The sequence below is a fragment of the Nicotiana sylvestris genome, chromosome 11 (assembly GCF_000393655.2).
Source record: "Nicotiana sylvestris chromosome 11, ASM39365v2, whole genome shotgun sequence".
NCBI classification, from domain to species: domain Eukaryota; kingdom Viridiplantae; phylum Streptophyta; class Magnoliopsida; order Solanales; family Solanaceae; genus Nicotiana; species Nicotiana sylvestris.
Genome location: NC_091067.1, coordinates 23772400 through 23787921, shown reverse-complemented (window position 1 = coordinate 23787921; position 15522 = coordinate 23772400). Strand labels below are relative to the sequence as shown.

Below are 15522 nucleotides of genomic sequence, written 5' to 3'. Positions count from 1 at the left end.
ACTCAAAAAACCTTGGGTTGTAAAGCATGCGTTGCACTTTTTTTCCCTTCGATCGGGTTTTATCCCAAATGGGTTTTACCGGAGAGATTTTTAACGAGGCAATATCTATATGCGACTCAAGGAGAACTCATCAAGTATTCAAGGCTTCTCTTCGATCAACCTCAAATACTGGGGGGCATCACCCCGGGAAGTCACCTCTGGAAGAAATCGAACTATGCCTAGGAGGACCTTGATAGGGGAATGTTGTATTGGGCCAAACGGTCAAATAAACCGTGTCCATATAGAATAGTCGAGCCTCCAAAGGCAAAAACATGTACGCATATATCAAGTAATTGAGGAATCCCCTTTTCTTATCAAAACACTTTGTGCCTCAAAAAAGTTCACTACTTTCTCATAAGACGGCTCAAAGTCCAGAAACTCTCGAACACTTGGGGATTGTCGTTAACAGTCAGTTCATCGGGCCATCGAAAACTCGAAATTGTAAGACCTCGATCAGGCAACTTTGAGCTCATAAGCCCTCAGTGAGGCAAAATCAAATCTGTAAGACCTCAACAAGGCATGCTCGAACTCATAAGGCCTCGATGAGGCGACACCGAGCTTAAAAGACCTCAATGAGGCAAAACCAAGCTTATAAGACCTTAAAAAGGCATAACCCCGATATTAAGGCCAAGGCTATATATCGAACTCATAAGACCCCTAAAAAGGCATACTCTCAATATAGACGCCAAGGTCACCACACACGGGGACTAAAGGCTACGGCCGAATTAATGCGGCTCGGAGACGTCTAACTACTGCGATAAAACTAAAGGCCTCCAAATACTTCAAAAGTACTTCGAAAAGAATCGGTTAATCAGGCTACCCTCGGCATAAGCAAAAAGAGCTTCGATAATATCAACTCCAAACAACAAAAAAGGCTTTGAAAATAATTATCCTTCGATGAAAAGATTTTGAAAACTCAGCCTTCGAGTGAACCTCCCGAGGTACTCATCTATCGTCACATATCGACTCATAATCGAGGTTCTCGTTTGAGCCGTCGAAGGGTCGGACGTACATAAAACATGCCAAGGCATATTCAAAACGTCAAAAAGTCTTTAGCCAAAATGAGGGAAAACTACAACCATATTAGAGGTCGCATCGACCCAATCTAAAAAGAGCCTAAGGGCCAATGCGTATGATCCTAAGGGCCAGCCTAAAGAGTCTAAGGGCAAATGCGTAAGAGTTTAAGGGCCAGCCTAAAGAGCCCAAGGGCTACCTGAGTTCGAGCAAGCTCTCAATCGGGGACTATTAGCAAAGCCTCAGGGCTATACTTATTCGAAGTTCGAGCAAACGCTTGCTTGACTATTAAGCCCAAAGGCTGCCCGATTTCGAATAAGCAAGCGAACGCCCACCCGGTTGCTGAGTCCAAAGGCTACCTGGGGTTCTAGAAAATTCTCACTCGAGGACTATCAACGAAGCCTAAAAGGTCTAGCTTTATTTCAAAAATCGAGACCAGGCTCCCACTCAATTCGGACTCAGAAGTCTCGGTGACCTAAGTTCGCATCAGAAGCCTAGTCCGAGGAATAATAAAGGACTTTAAGAATCGTCATATCAATCAATCAAAAGCCTAAGGATTTATTATGTTCCGGGTCTAGTTCCAGAGCTAATCATTAGAGTCATACACTTGGATTCAATACAAATCAAAGGCAAAATGAAGAAATTCTTATATTTGTAAAAGTCGTATTTACAAGGCTCACGCCTAAAGCCCTTACACAAAAAAGAGGGGGGAAAATAAAAGCTTAATATACCGCCGGGTTACTTGGCCAGACGGAGCTCCCTCAAACGTTGTGCCTTCAACGGCTTAGCCCTGAACCCTCAGCACATCAACGGCCTCCTCCTCGAGGACTTCACCTTCACCTTCATCTTCCTCAAACCCGCTGGCCAAACCACTGGCTGAACCATCATCAGAAGAAAGCAGAGTTGCCGATTCTTCTTTAAGAGCCTTCACCCTCTCGATCTCAGCAGACAAATCAATGCCCCCTGCATATACATCCTCGAGAGCCTATCTCCGAGATCTTAATCGGGCACGCTCTAGGGCTCGGGTCAGTTCAAACTCGGTATCTTCATAGACCATCCCGGCCCGAGCATTTGCAGCGACAACATCATTTCGGTACGAGGACATGAGCGCATCGGCTTCAGACTTGGCTGCGGATAGTGTGGCAACCGATTCAGCAGGGAGATCCTTATACTTACTACCATCCGCTCTCGTATCCTGAAGACAACGCTCAACCGAGGTCAACTTCCCCTGGAGGGTATCTCTCTCGGAGGCTATCTCATCCACACACTGCTTAAGTTTGAGAATATCAATGTCCCTAGCTCTGAGCCCCTCCCTCATCAAGACATCTTTCTTCTCAAGCTGCAAAGATCAACCCAAAGTTATTAAATGCTAAAGTCAAACAAGCATGGAAATAAGAACATGCGAAGACTGCATTACCTGCTCAGCAAGATCGGTCCGCTCTCGAGACACCGTCTCGAAACGAGCCCGAAGGTTATTAAGTTTTTCCCCTTTTTTGGTAAAAAGAGCTCTGAGCTCACCGGCCTCTGATGAGAGCCTCTCACACTCTTTCGCATAGCGGGTCGACTCAGCTTGGGACTTAGCTAAGCCCCGATTGTAAAGCGCTATATCCTGAAAGCATAAAAAACAAAATCAGGAAAATAGGGATTGAAGCTCAGAGCAGAATCGACAAAATATTACCTATTTACGTAGCCTTTCGGCTTCCTCTAAAATGAGTGAGGCATTAGGATCGGGGTTTTCTTCGACCCCAGTAAAGAATCCTTCAAATATGTCATTCCCCCCGAGGAACGCCCCGCATCGGAAGTCTCTCTATTATGGGCATCCCGTATCTCCCTCGGAAAGGATGCCAGACCCGTATCGACAAAATATTACCTATTTACGTAGCCTTTCGGCTTCCTCTAAAATGAGTGAGGCATTAGGATCGGGGTTTTCTTCGACCCCAGTAAATAATCCTTCAAATATGTCATTCCCCCCGAGGAACGCCCCGCATCAGAAGTCTCTCTATTATGGGCATCCCGTATCTCCCTCAGAAAGGATGCCAGACCCGTATCTCCCCAGTAAAGAATCCTTCAAATATGTCATTCCCCCCGAGGAATGCCCCGCATTGGAAGTCTCTCTATTATGGGCATCCTGTATCTCCCTTGGAAAGGATGCCAGACCCGGCGAAGAATAACCCACATCAATAATCTCGGCTGGATCGGTCGGGGATTTCTCTTGCCTCCGGGGAACCTAAGAAATGGGGACCCCTAACTCATCTACCGAACGCCCTTCGGCTCGGGAAATGTTTTTGCCATCGATCGGCTCAGAGACATCACCCTCGAGAGCCTCTTCGGCCCGAGGTGGGACAACATCAGCAACTCCTGGTTTAGAAGCCTTCAGCTCAACAGCCATCGGCTCAGCAAGATCTGAAGCAGACGTGCTTCCTTTTCCCCCAGGTACTAGCGGGGAGTCGTCTTCCTCTTCACCCCCAGCTCAGGGACTCTCTGTTGCTTCCAAAGTTAAGGTCGTTGGATCGACCTTAGGCTTTTGAGCCTTAACCTTCTTTGGTTTCGGGGACTTGGCCGAAGACTTTCTTTTTCTCTTCTTCTCCTTGGAAAGTTTTAGGGCACCTGCTTCTCCGGAGGGGGTTTCCCTCATCAAAGAGGCCTCCCCCAGGCCTGCACAAAAATAAAGGGTAGATACAAAAAATGAGAATACAATCAAGGGATATCTCCTGAAAAGAGCTCAAATACTGCAGAAGAAAAACCTCACCATGATTTTTAGCTTCCCATCGGGCCTTGGCCATATTGCGCCACACATGCTTAGTATACGAGCAAGTCGAATCAAGTTGGCGAATCCAGCCCGAGAGATCCTTAACTATGCCAGGGTACCACTCAACAGTTGTACCATCGAAGAGAGTCAGTTCAAGGGGAAGATGGTCCAAAGGAAAAAGAAAATATTTAATTGACAATTTCACTTACGATTCATATTCCATTCCTCGGGGAATGGCATTCTTTCAGCAGGATCTAGATCCAAGGTCCTAACTCGGATAAAGCGGCTCATCCATCCTTTGTCTTTGCCTTCATCGGTGCAAGCAAAGAAAGCCTTTGGTGCCCAACGTTGAAGCTTAATCAAACCACCTCGATAAAGTCGAGGGTTGTACATCCTAATCAGATGGTCAAGGGTAAAAGGCATCCCCTTGACTATGTTCGCGAAATGCCTAATCATGTAAATAATGCGCTAGAAGGATGGATGGATCTGGACGAGTGTCAGCCGATATCGCCCGTAGAAATCAAGGATCACGGGGTCTATTGATAGAGAGGATGGTTCTATCGGACCCAGGGTAAAAGGATATGTGTATATGCTAAGGAAACTGGGTTTGTGTTCCGTTACATCTTCCTTCCGAGAAGGAATCTCCACTTGCACCGCCTCTCCCCAGCGGCAATCCGCTTTTACCTTCCCAATGTCGGTTATCAGGATAATATACCGGGACATGGGTTCGCATCGCCCCGGTTTCGAAGAAGGCTTGTCAACCATGAAATCGGACGATGTTTCACAGGGTCCGGGGATGCACTCTTCAAGGCAAAGGGGTACTATGGTCTTATCCTTAGACGAGCGTGAAGATGAAGAAGCTTTGTCATCTTGGGATACGGTTCTAGAGGTGTTCACCATTTTTACTGAAAAATCTCAGAGGAAAAGAGAAAAACTGGATGAGAGACGAACACAAGAAACAAGTGAGAAGATCTGTTGAAAGTTTGGAGATATAATGAAGAATAAGGAGAGAAGGATTGGAGTATTTATAGATGCTATTAGTGCACATTGGGGAAAGCCAAGGGACGGCCGACCATCATAATCAATTCGAGGCTTTTCAAGAGCCGTACGAACACAAGTTTTGAACATCCCTTTTTGTCACATTAACTGCTCACATGACATAATTGATGTAGTAATGGAGGCATTAAAGAGTTGAAGAATTTAAATTGTTCCTTGTTATTTCATTCCAAGGAACGCGGGGACTATCTGTATACAGTCAAAATCAAGGAAGGCCTATTTTGAGGTTTCTATGGTATCTCGAGCCCGACCTCGATAGTCTCGGAGCACGATCCAGGGCTCGCCCCCGAAGCACTCACCTCGAGAGGGTACACCGAAGACTCATCATAGCATACCTCGAGATAGTATGAAAATCGACGAACATTATGGAAAGGAGGGAAATTCCCAAGGGCAAGTGATCGGAACTGACCGGGCCTGCAAGAATAGGATAAATCAGTACTGAGCCATAATGCAGTTGTATCAACGACATTTCTCACTCATTATTAGATATGTACTATGTTGGGATTCCCTCCCCCCCCCTATATAAAGGGGACCCTTGTCATTTTGTAAGGGGGGATAACACATTGAATACAATAGAACCTTCTCTGCTCTTACTTAAACAATTGTTCTACACATTTATTGCTTTTTATTTCATTGTTCATTGATTGTTCTTCATTTATTGCTCACTATTAACCGCAAAAGTCCATCTTTGAGGACTATATTATCATTGTTTCTTCATCAATAGCCCACTACCAACCGCACTAAATAGGCCTCGAAGCCTCTGTTCCAGCCAGCTCGAGGCTCGATTCTATGATAGCTTTGGTTTGCATTTCTTATTTTCTTTACTTACTTTTAGCACCTATTGCCTAACAACTAGTATAAAAATAAATCACATATTTTTAGAACCACACAATCAAATATAATTGTAAATACCATTTTCAAGGTAAACACCTAGCTAAATATTCTTATACTTATAATGTATTTTTTTAGTACAAATATAGGGTCTATGCAAAAGTTACTGGGTTCACAAAAACCCATAATGTTTGCTCAAGATCCGCCCCTGCATGAAAGTGGCTATTCGTCTTCTCCTTACTCATTTAGTGGACTTATTTTTCATTTCCTCTTCATGACAACATGAGAGCTAATCATTAAGAGTATACTTACACTTTATATATAATTTCTTTTCTTCACTTAATGTGCGATGACTTTATTCGCAGCAGCAACAATAACAACAAAAATCCAGACTAATTCCATACGTGGGGCATAGGGAGGGTAGTGTATACGGATCCTTACCCTTATCATATAAAGGCAGAGAGGTTATTTTCGATAGACACTCAGCTTAAGGAACGATAAAAATAAAACAACAAGCAATAACAACAGTGATATAATAAGTAATGAAAGCGAGTGACATAACAAGTAATAAAGTACTAAAAATAAAAGAATATAAAATAGTACTACTACTATTGGTAAACCTAGGAGAAACTTACAACTACTTGTCAACCCACCACCTTAAAGGAGGGGTAGAGAGATAGTTTGAGCAAGGTAGTCACTATTAGGTAATGGATTATCTTTTTTTGTATGTATAAGTATGTGTTAGCGTTCTGTACGATCGACATCGGATTCAAACTTATAGTATTCAGTATGTGTTAGTATTCTATATGATCGACATCGGATTCAAACTTATAGAGTTATAGTATTCAGTATGTGCTAGTATTTTATATGATCGACATCGGATTCAAACTTATAGTATCCATTTTCTCTTTGCGCATAATAATACTGATGGTTGTGCTATTATTGTTAAACTGACAAGATTCGCCTTTATTAAAGACCGCTTTACCCCTCAAATAATTTTTTGACATGAATCCGGATTAGTCGGACTCTAAAAAGATACTTAATACCGAATGAAAAATAAATAAAAAACAAAAAAGATAATTGTGCTATAAATACATGTTTCTTGCTGTTTTTTTTTCCTTTTATAAAATTAAATATTGCTGCTGATAACCACTTAGTTTAGGCCAATAAGTGCTAGAACCAGGATAAAGGTTTGCCTAGTGAAGTTGCTGATAATAGAGCCACTTCTTTAGTACTATGCAGGTAACCTAACCTTACTTCTAATAGTGGTTTTTAGGAGCCACCAATTCTCTAACACTTGTTTTATTTTCTTTGTCTTGACGTTGTTAATAGGACTTTCAAAGTAAAAATTGCTCTTCACGATGTTAACTCTTCTAGTTATGAAAATCTTTTTAATCTATTTAAAATAATGAAAGAAAAACAAAATTCAAAATAATGTTATTTTAATATAAAATCCACCTTTTTTTTAGTCCTTTTGTCCTTTAATTGTAACTAAACAACTTCAACTTCAATTCCAACTCCCCCTTTAGGCAATCTACTTCATGTCAGAACTCAACAAACATGAAAAAGTCAATTGACCGTGCTACCTCGTAACTCATAAAAAAAAGTTAATCTTGGTACAAGGTAGAAAGATTAGGTCAATATTCATATATTAGCTCACATGTTGGATCTTCTTCTCAAATCAGCGTATACGATAAAATATTGTTTTACGAAACAAAAAGATCAATTGATTAGTTAAAAACGTTTTTAAGTGCTGAAATTGATTTCATAAATAAATAGTTACGTGTTTGGATATAAGTGTTGAAATTGATAATAAGTTGTTGCAGTATTTGATAAAAAAATGTTGATAAGCTCTTTTTCAGTTAAAATGACTTAAATAACCTTAGAACTGTTTATACTTATAAGGGCGTAATTTCTTCAAAATTTTAGATTCCAGATCGATTCAGATACAAAATATTCTATTTTTCATTTTATTTTGAATACAACTGTGCTTAGATAAGATAATTCTTATGATAAATATAATTTATTTAATGATAAACATATAATCATAAGTTATAATAATTAATAAATTGATAAAAGTTTCTTAATAAAAAATAAACCTAAATAGGATAAAATATTTGAAGAGAAACAAGCACTCTCTTCATCACCGCACCACTTAGAAAGCAATACATCAAAAATTTGATATATTCTTATTTAATACATACAGTTCAAAAATTAATACACAATCACATAGATACAAATATGCAAAGGAATAGAGAATTTGCTTGTCTTAAATAGTCAATGAGAATTACAAACTTGAAGAGGCCGGGGGAGAGGGGGTTAGGTTAAATAGTCAATCGATGTAGTAGTTTGTTCTAAAAAAGAATATTTTAACGATAAAATAGTAAAAATCTTAGTCAAACTTAAAGTGCTTAAAAGCTAAAAATTCATAAGTTGGGGTGACCAGCTTATGGCTTTTGACTTATTTTTTGACTTATAAGCATTTGGCTTATAAGCACTTTTAACTTTACCAAACGCGTAAATAAGCCGAAAAGTACTTGTAAGTCAGTTTGACCCGCTTATAAACTAAGCCAAACACTCTCTTATTGTTGTGTCGGTATAACTCCTGATTTCAACCAGCAAGTTTATATTTATAATTTACATTTATCGAACTTAAATTCTAAATCCGACCAATATCAATCCACCAATGTGTAATAGGGGGAAAAAGGAAAAGTAATTAAATTGCCGATGTACTATCCTAAATTGAGCAACTTTCTCATTTGTTAAGACTTTGGATCTACTTTTACCCTTGTTGTTGGGAGAATTTCTTTTCCCCAGACTCTTAAAGGAGCTTCTTTAACCCAGAATCAAAGGTTGAACTAAATTTAGATCTTTTTCTCAAGAATTTTAACACGTGAAATTCATGCATTTTACGCTAGAACTTCATAAATGATAAGGACAAATATGAAACGATTTGCTATTAAAAAGGATAAGAATGGATCAAAAATATAACAAATGTTATAAATATATTATATTATGGATATTCATTTAGTACTCCGTTGTAAATAAGCTTTCTGAAGAAGCTTATACATATGGGACTCCACCGTAAATATGTTTATCTATTTAAGTACTCTATTGGAAATAAGCTTCCTGAAGAAGCTTATCACTTCGATACCCGGTTATGGATAAACATTACCCCGGTAGAAGATTATCCATACCGGGTATAATAAGCTTATCCTTTCAGTACCCAGTTATGGATAAATATTATCCCCGATAGAAGATTATTCATACCGGGTATAATAAGCTCATCTTTTCAGTACCCAGTTATGGATAAACATTACCCCTGGTAGAAGATTATCCATACCGGGTATAATAAGTTTATCATTTCAGTACCCAGTTATGGATAAATATTATTCCCAGTAGAAGATTATCCATACCGGATATAATAAGTTTATCCTTTCAGTACCCAGTTATGGATAAACATTACTCCCGGTAGAAGATTATCCATATCGGGTATAATAAGTTTATCCTTTCAGTACTCCGTTATGGATAAACATTGCTCTCAGTAGAAGATTATCCATATCTGGTATAGTAGCAGCTTACACAACAGCTTCCTTTCTTCTATAAATAGAAGAGATTTCAGTTCATTATGTACATCAGTTTGAATTCGAATAATATATCAGTTTCTCTCTATACTTGTCTTTACTTTATAGTCTTTATTTTATAACACGTTATCAGCACGAGACTCTGCCATCTCGAGCAAATATTTTGAAAGTATCTGAGGTAAGAACTTTCTTTTCCTAAATAATGTCAAATCTTTCTAAACTTGAATTTGTAGCCCTGGATATATCGGGCAAAAGCTACATGTCTTGGATGCTTGATGCTGAAATTCATCTTGATGCGATGGGTCTGGCAGACACCATCAAAGACAAAAATCAGGCATCAAACCAAGACCGTGCCAAAGCAATGATATTCCTACGCCATCACCTTGATGAGGGCCTGAAAATGGAATATCTTACTGTTAAAGATCCAGTCATACTGTGGAATAATTTGAAAGATAGATATGACCACCTGAAGATGGTCGTTCTTCCACAGGCACGATATGATTGGACTCATCTAAGGCTACAAGATTTTAAATCTATCAGTGAGTATAATTCTGCTATGTTCAGAATTATTTCCCAATTGAAGTTATGTGGTGATAATATTACTGATCATGATATGTTGGAGAAAACTTTCACCACTTTTCATGCCTCGAATATGCTCCTGCAGCAGCAATATCGAGAGATGGGATTTAAAAAGTATTCTGAACTTATCTCACATCTTCTTATAGCAGAGCAACATAATGGGCTATTAATGAAAAATCATGAAAGCCGACCTACTGGTTCTTGTCCATTCCCTGAAGTGAATGAGACAAACTTCCACCAGGCTAAACGTGGAAAAGGTCGTGGCCACAGTCGTGGTCATGGTCATGGTCGGGAAAGAAACTCTAATCATGGTAATAATAATGCACCAAAGAACACTCCTCACCACCAGTAGTGGAAAAGGAAGGAACAAAAGTATGAAGTGGTGCAAGCACCAAATGCAGAAAATGCATGCTATAGATGTGGAGAAAAAGGGCATTGGTCACGTACCTGTCGTATGCCAAAGCAACTGGTTGAGCTTTATCAAGCCTCCCTAAAGAAGACAGAGAAAAATGTTGAAGCAAATTTTATTTCTGAAGATAATTTAGACTTCATGCATTTGGATGTAACTGATTACCTTGCACTCCCAGAAGGAGAAACAAGTCATGTAATCGGTGGTGAATCTGTAGAAATGTAAATATTTTAATTTTTGTTATTTGTAATAGATAGTATGGTTATGTAATTGTTGTACATAAAGAAAAATTATGATTTGATAATGATGTTTACTATAATATATCTTGTTTATGTCATTTTGAAGAATATGGATAACATTATTAGATCAACTTAAACTCTAGCAGAGTTTGCAAGAAATATACAACCACAAGAAGTGGTTATATTTCGTATATCTCATTGTAATTATATTTTGTTAACTACCAGAAGTGGTATATGCCTATGATCACCAGAAGTGATAATTTAGGCTTTCTATGGTTACAATTGAAGATAAGCTACATAAATATTCTCTATATTAAATGCACGCCTCGATTTGCTCCTGAAGTAGTAAATATTTTAAAAGAGGTTGAGGCATCACAATTTGATGTGATTAATGCGCATTCAGATAATTATGTTCGATTTCCTGAAGGATGAGAACTTTTGATAATATTAATCCATTCCCTGAAGTGAATGTGACAATACTAATAAGTCGGGTAAATATGAACGCGCTCTTGATGTGAATACATTACAATTCACCTCCAGAAGAGTTAATATAATTGAGAGAATATATACTCAATATTTCGTATTTTAAATTTGCTCCTGAAGAAGTAACACAATTGAAATTGCCTCCTGAAGTGGAAAAATATTATGAAGAGGAGTTTTCGTGTGCTTAAACAATTGTTTTACATTGTTTATTTGATTGTGATTTTCTCTCATGACACCAGCAGTGTCTGAGCAATATTTGATAGTACAAAATGTATCAACAACTCCTGAAGAGCTAAATGTTTGCCTAAAGAATACATGACACCAGTAGTGCCAGATAAATATTAGATTGTGGATAATAAATGAAGGCTCTCGAAGAGCTTATATACAAATATGTCATTCATATTATATGATTATGGTCAAAACATATGTTGTAGTAAACCTGAAGTTTACTAATACAAATGGCTATCATATTGAGACTACAAATGATTGGAAGATTGATAATCTTCATGTTTCCACAATCATAGGGGGTAAAATAATATGTATGTGAGAAGTTACCCGCCTTATTCTTTAATTTGTACTATATCATGTATCACAGTAAACCAGAAGTTTACTAAAGCAAAAGTTTATGCCATAGTAAACCAGAAGTTTACTAAGAGATAACACATGACATGATAAACTTGAAGTTTTCATTTGCCATTTTTAAATGAGCTATTTGAGAATTCAGATAAGCATATACTAAAGAACTAGAAGATTCTTCAGGAATTCTCATGTGTTGCTTGTTCTCATAATGAATTGATTATACCAGCTAAAGTTGGGACTAAGACCCCTGATTCTGAAATATATAAAAGGTGAATATGGGCCCGTTCACCTATCATGTGAACCACTTATAGGTGCATATATGAGATGGTTACATGTGTAATTATTGTCAACCTGCAGTTTGGCATTTGGAATTGCTTTTCTCGATTAAGAGCATAATTTTCAGATTATGAAATCAAGACAGTTCATCTTGATAATGCTGGTTTATATCCAAGCTGGTTTAGCATTGAATACCTCCTATTAATGGCTAAACCATTGCTTATGAGAACAAAGCTTCATGTGTTGGTCTAAGATTTTCTAAATTGCATATAGCAGCACTTGTATGCATCAGATCAACAATATATGATAAGTCCTCCCCTCACAATTGGTTTAGGATCAGAAACCAAATATTTTTACTATCTTTTGTTGCGTGGTATATGATTAATTTCTCTACCATAATACACAAAGATATGTTTTCCAAAGATGATTGGGGATATATGTTAGTTTTTCTAACATTTGGGGGATGGAATAAACAGTTGAAAAATATGCTATATGAATCGAATTATCATGATCCTCACTTAGAAGATAATTCAAGTCGAATGCCAGAAGCATTTGCTGATCCAAAATTAAATATCATATTTCAGCTGCAAATGCTCCTATTAAAATTAAAGTCCCTGAAGGATAGAGTTTACTGTACGCATGAAGCGTGGTAGACCAATCGGTTCCAAAGGTAACAATCCTTGAAAAATAGTAGGAGCTAATGATCAAAATGAGGAGGAAATAAGCTCTAGAAGAGCCCACGACATAACATTTCATGAAACTCCCGAAAAAGTTCAGGTACCTGAAAATAAAGAAAGTGATGAGATCTCCACAAGTTATGTCGCTTCGGAACTGACACAAAATGATCGTCGACGATATATTTAATACAATATAGTGCACAATATTGTAAAAGATTGTGAGGATCGGACTAGCAGTCCAGACACTTGAAGATGTCATACCATTTAGATACAAGTCTTAACCTATATGACTTATTTGGCTAAATCTATATGAAGATCCTTGAAGGATTGAAAATGCCCGAAGCATATAATTCAAAGTCTTGAGAAATGTACTCGATCAAATTATAAAGATCTTTGTACGGTTTAAAGCAATCTGTGCGCGTGTGGTATAATCGCCTCAGTAAATATTTGCTGAAAGAAAGTTACATAAATTATGTTATTTGTCCATGTATTTTTATAAAGAAAATGTCATCAAAATTTGTTACACTTGCTGTTTATGTTGGTGACATAAATCTTATTGGAACTCCGGAAGAGCTCCAAGAGGGTCTTAAAAATACTTTTACATGGACAAAGTGTACCCATTAAGTACACCAATGAATATTCAATCACTTGAAGTGAATAAGGATCCGTTCCAACCTCTAGAAGAGGATGAGGAGCTCCTTGGTCCTGAAATACTCTATCTCGGTGTAGATGGTGCACTTATTTATCTTGCTAATGCTAACAAAAGTGGTGCAGATCGTATTGGTAATGCAGATGCAGGTTATTTATCCGATACCCATAAAGCTCGATTTCAAACCGGCAAGCAGGGAGTGCATATGATTGAGATCAGTGATTCATTCGAGAAACATGTGGGTTGGAATGTGATAAAAGACCCACAATATTATACGGAGACAATGTTTCATGCATAGCACTATTAAAGGGAGGATTTATAAAAGGAGATAGAACGAAGAACATTTCACCAGAATTATTCTACATACATGATCTTCAGGAAAATTGTGACATTGATGTGCATCAAATTAGTTCAAGTGACAATCCAGCAGATTGTCTTTACCAACATCAATTTTTGAGAATATGGTATACAAGATTGGAATGCGGAGACTCAAATATTTGAAATAAGGTTTTCTTCAGGGGGAGTAAAATGCGCGTTGTACTCTTTTTCCCTTACTAAGTTTTTTCCCAGAGGGTTCTCCTTATAAGGTTTTTAATGAGGCAGCCAGCAATGCGTATTACTAAATATGTGTACTCATTTTCCTTCACTAGGATTTTTTCCCAAGTGGTTTTTCCTAGTAAGATTTTAATGAGGCACATTATCTTTTAATGAACATCCAAGGGGGGGTGTTATAAATACATTATATTATGGATGTTCATTTAGTACTCCGTTGTAAATAAGCTTCCTGGAGAAGTTTATCCATATGGGACTCCACCGTAAATATGTTTATCTATTTAAGTACTCTATTGGAAATAAGCTTCTTGAAGAAGCTTATCACTTCGATATCCGGTTATGGATAAACATTACCCCCAGTAGAAGATTATTCATATCGGGTATAATAAGCTTATCCTTTCAGTACCCAGTTATGGATAAATATTATCCCCGGTAGAAGATTATCCATACCGGGTATAATAAGCTTATCCTTTCAGTACCCAGTTATGGATAAACATTACCCCCGGTAGAAGATTATCCATACCGGATATATTAAGCTTATCCTTTCAGTACCCAGTTATGGATAAACATTACCCCCGGTAGAAGATTATCCATGTCGGGTATAATAAGTTTATCTTTTCAGTACTCTGTTATGGATAAACATTGCTCTCAGTAGAAGATTATCCATATCTGGTATAGTAGCAGCTTACACAGCAGCTTCCTTTCTTCTATAAATAAAAGAGATTTCAGTTCATTATGTACATCAGTTCGAATTCGAATAATATATCAGTTTCTCCCTATACTTGTCTTTGCTTTATAGTCTTATTTTATAATAACAAAGACAAAATTGAGCAATTTCAAATATTGCATCAACAATTTGGAACATTTTTCCTAAAAGAAAGCGTAAACCCACCCAATCGGACAAACTTGGTCCAATTAGATAGTTCGGCCCGTTTATCCCCCAAAACAGTTAGTACCAAAAAGGAAATTTTTACATTGTAGGTCACGAACAAAAAAGTATATATATATTATTTTGCAAAAGGCGAAATGGATTCGTGACCACTTAAACTTGTACCCGTTTGTAAAGTCGATACATAAACTTGCAGTTTTCTCATTTGAACCCTCCAACTTGACAGAACGAGTACTAATAAACCACTTTGATCATTGACTATACTTATGTGGCAGTGACATAGGTGATGTGGACAAAATGTGTATCAATCACGCAGAAAATGCGCGTGAATGCAATAATCTGATTAAAGAAAATATTATAATCAATAGAAAAAAATTAAAAAGAAAAGGAAAAAACGACCCCTAGCCTGTCAGTACTCATTTTCGCTCTTTTTCTTCCCCTAAACTTAATCAGGGAGAGAGAACATCAGAAGATTGCGTATTTTTACTTATATCTTCCGATTTTAGAGTTTTAGAAGAGATGGGGTTATGATTGGTTGCCAACGAAGTGGAGGTGGCAACCATTTAAGTATTATGGCGGTCAAAAGTACTCACCACTCTAAATCACCGATGGTATGAAGAAAACCCTATCATCGAATCTCTTTGCCAAACCAGTAGCAAAAAAGGGGCAGATATTTGCATTGGTATTTAGTTGCCTCCACTGTTTCAAAATAATGGATTCCTATTGAATTTTTGAAATTCCAAAATTCAATTTTTTCTGGTCTAATCATGACCATAGCGGAGTTGTGAAATTGATTCAGAATAAGAGAGAAAGAGCGGTAAGGAAAAAGAGAAAGGAGAAAAAAGAATAAGAATAAGGTAAGAAAGGGATGTGGGTGAACGAAGAAGAATGAAGTGTCAAGTCTTTTTCCTCTTTTT

The 15522-nt window shown here is 37.8% G+C and overlaps 1 protein-coding gene across 1 annotated transcript; it reads right to left on the bottom strand.

Annotated features, from left to right (window-relative positions):
- Positions 1–1837: 1837 nt before the first annotated feature.
- On the bottom strand, positions 1838–3442 carry LOC138880821 (uncharacterized). The gene is made up of 4 exons (XM_070161002.1): positions 3311–3442; positions 2471–2662; positions 2233–2392; positions 1838–2016 (listed from the first exon to the last, which is right to left on the bottom strand). The coding sequence occupies exons 1-4, from the start codon at positions 3440–3442 to the stop codon at positions 1838–1840; spliced, it is 663 nt and encodes a 220-aa protein (XP_070017103.1).
- Positions 3443–15522: the final 12080 nt, after the last annotated feature.

Coding starts and splice junctions, on each gene's coding strand:
- LOC138880821 (XM_070161002.1), bottom strand. CDS start 3,442: ATGGCTGTTGAGCTGAAGGCTTCTAAACCAGGAGTTGCTGATGTTGTC. Junction 2,663..3,310: donor CCCGAGCCGAAGGGCGTTCG/GTAGATGAGTTA, acceptor TTATGCTTTCAG/GATATAGCGCTTTACAATCG. Junction 2,393..2,470: donor GGACCGATCTTGCTGAGCAG/GTAATGCAGTCT, acceptor TGATCTTTGCAG/CTTGAGAAGAAAGATGTCTT.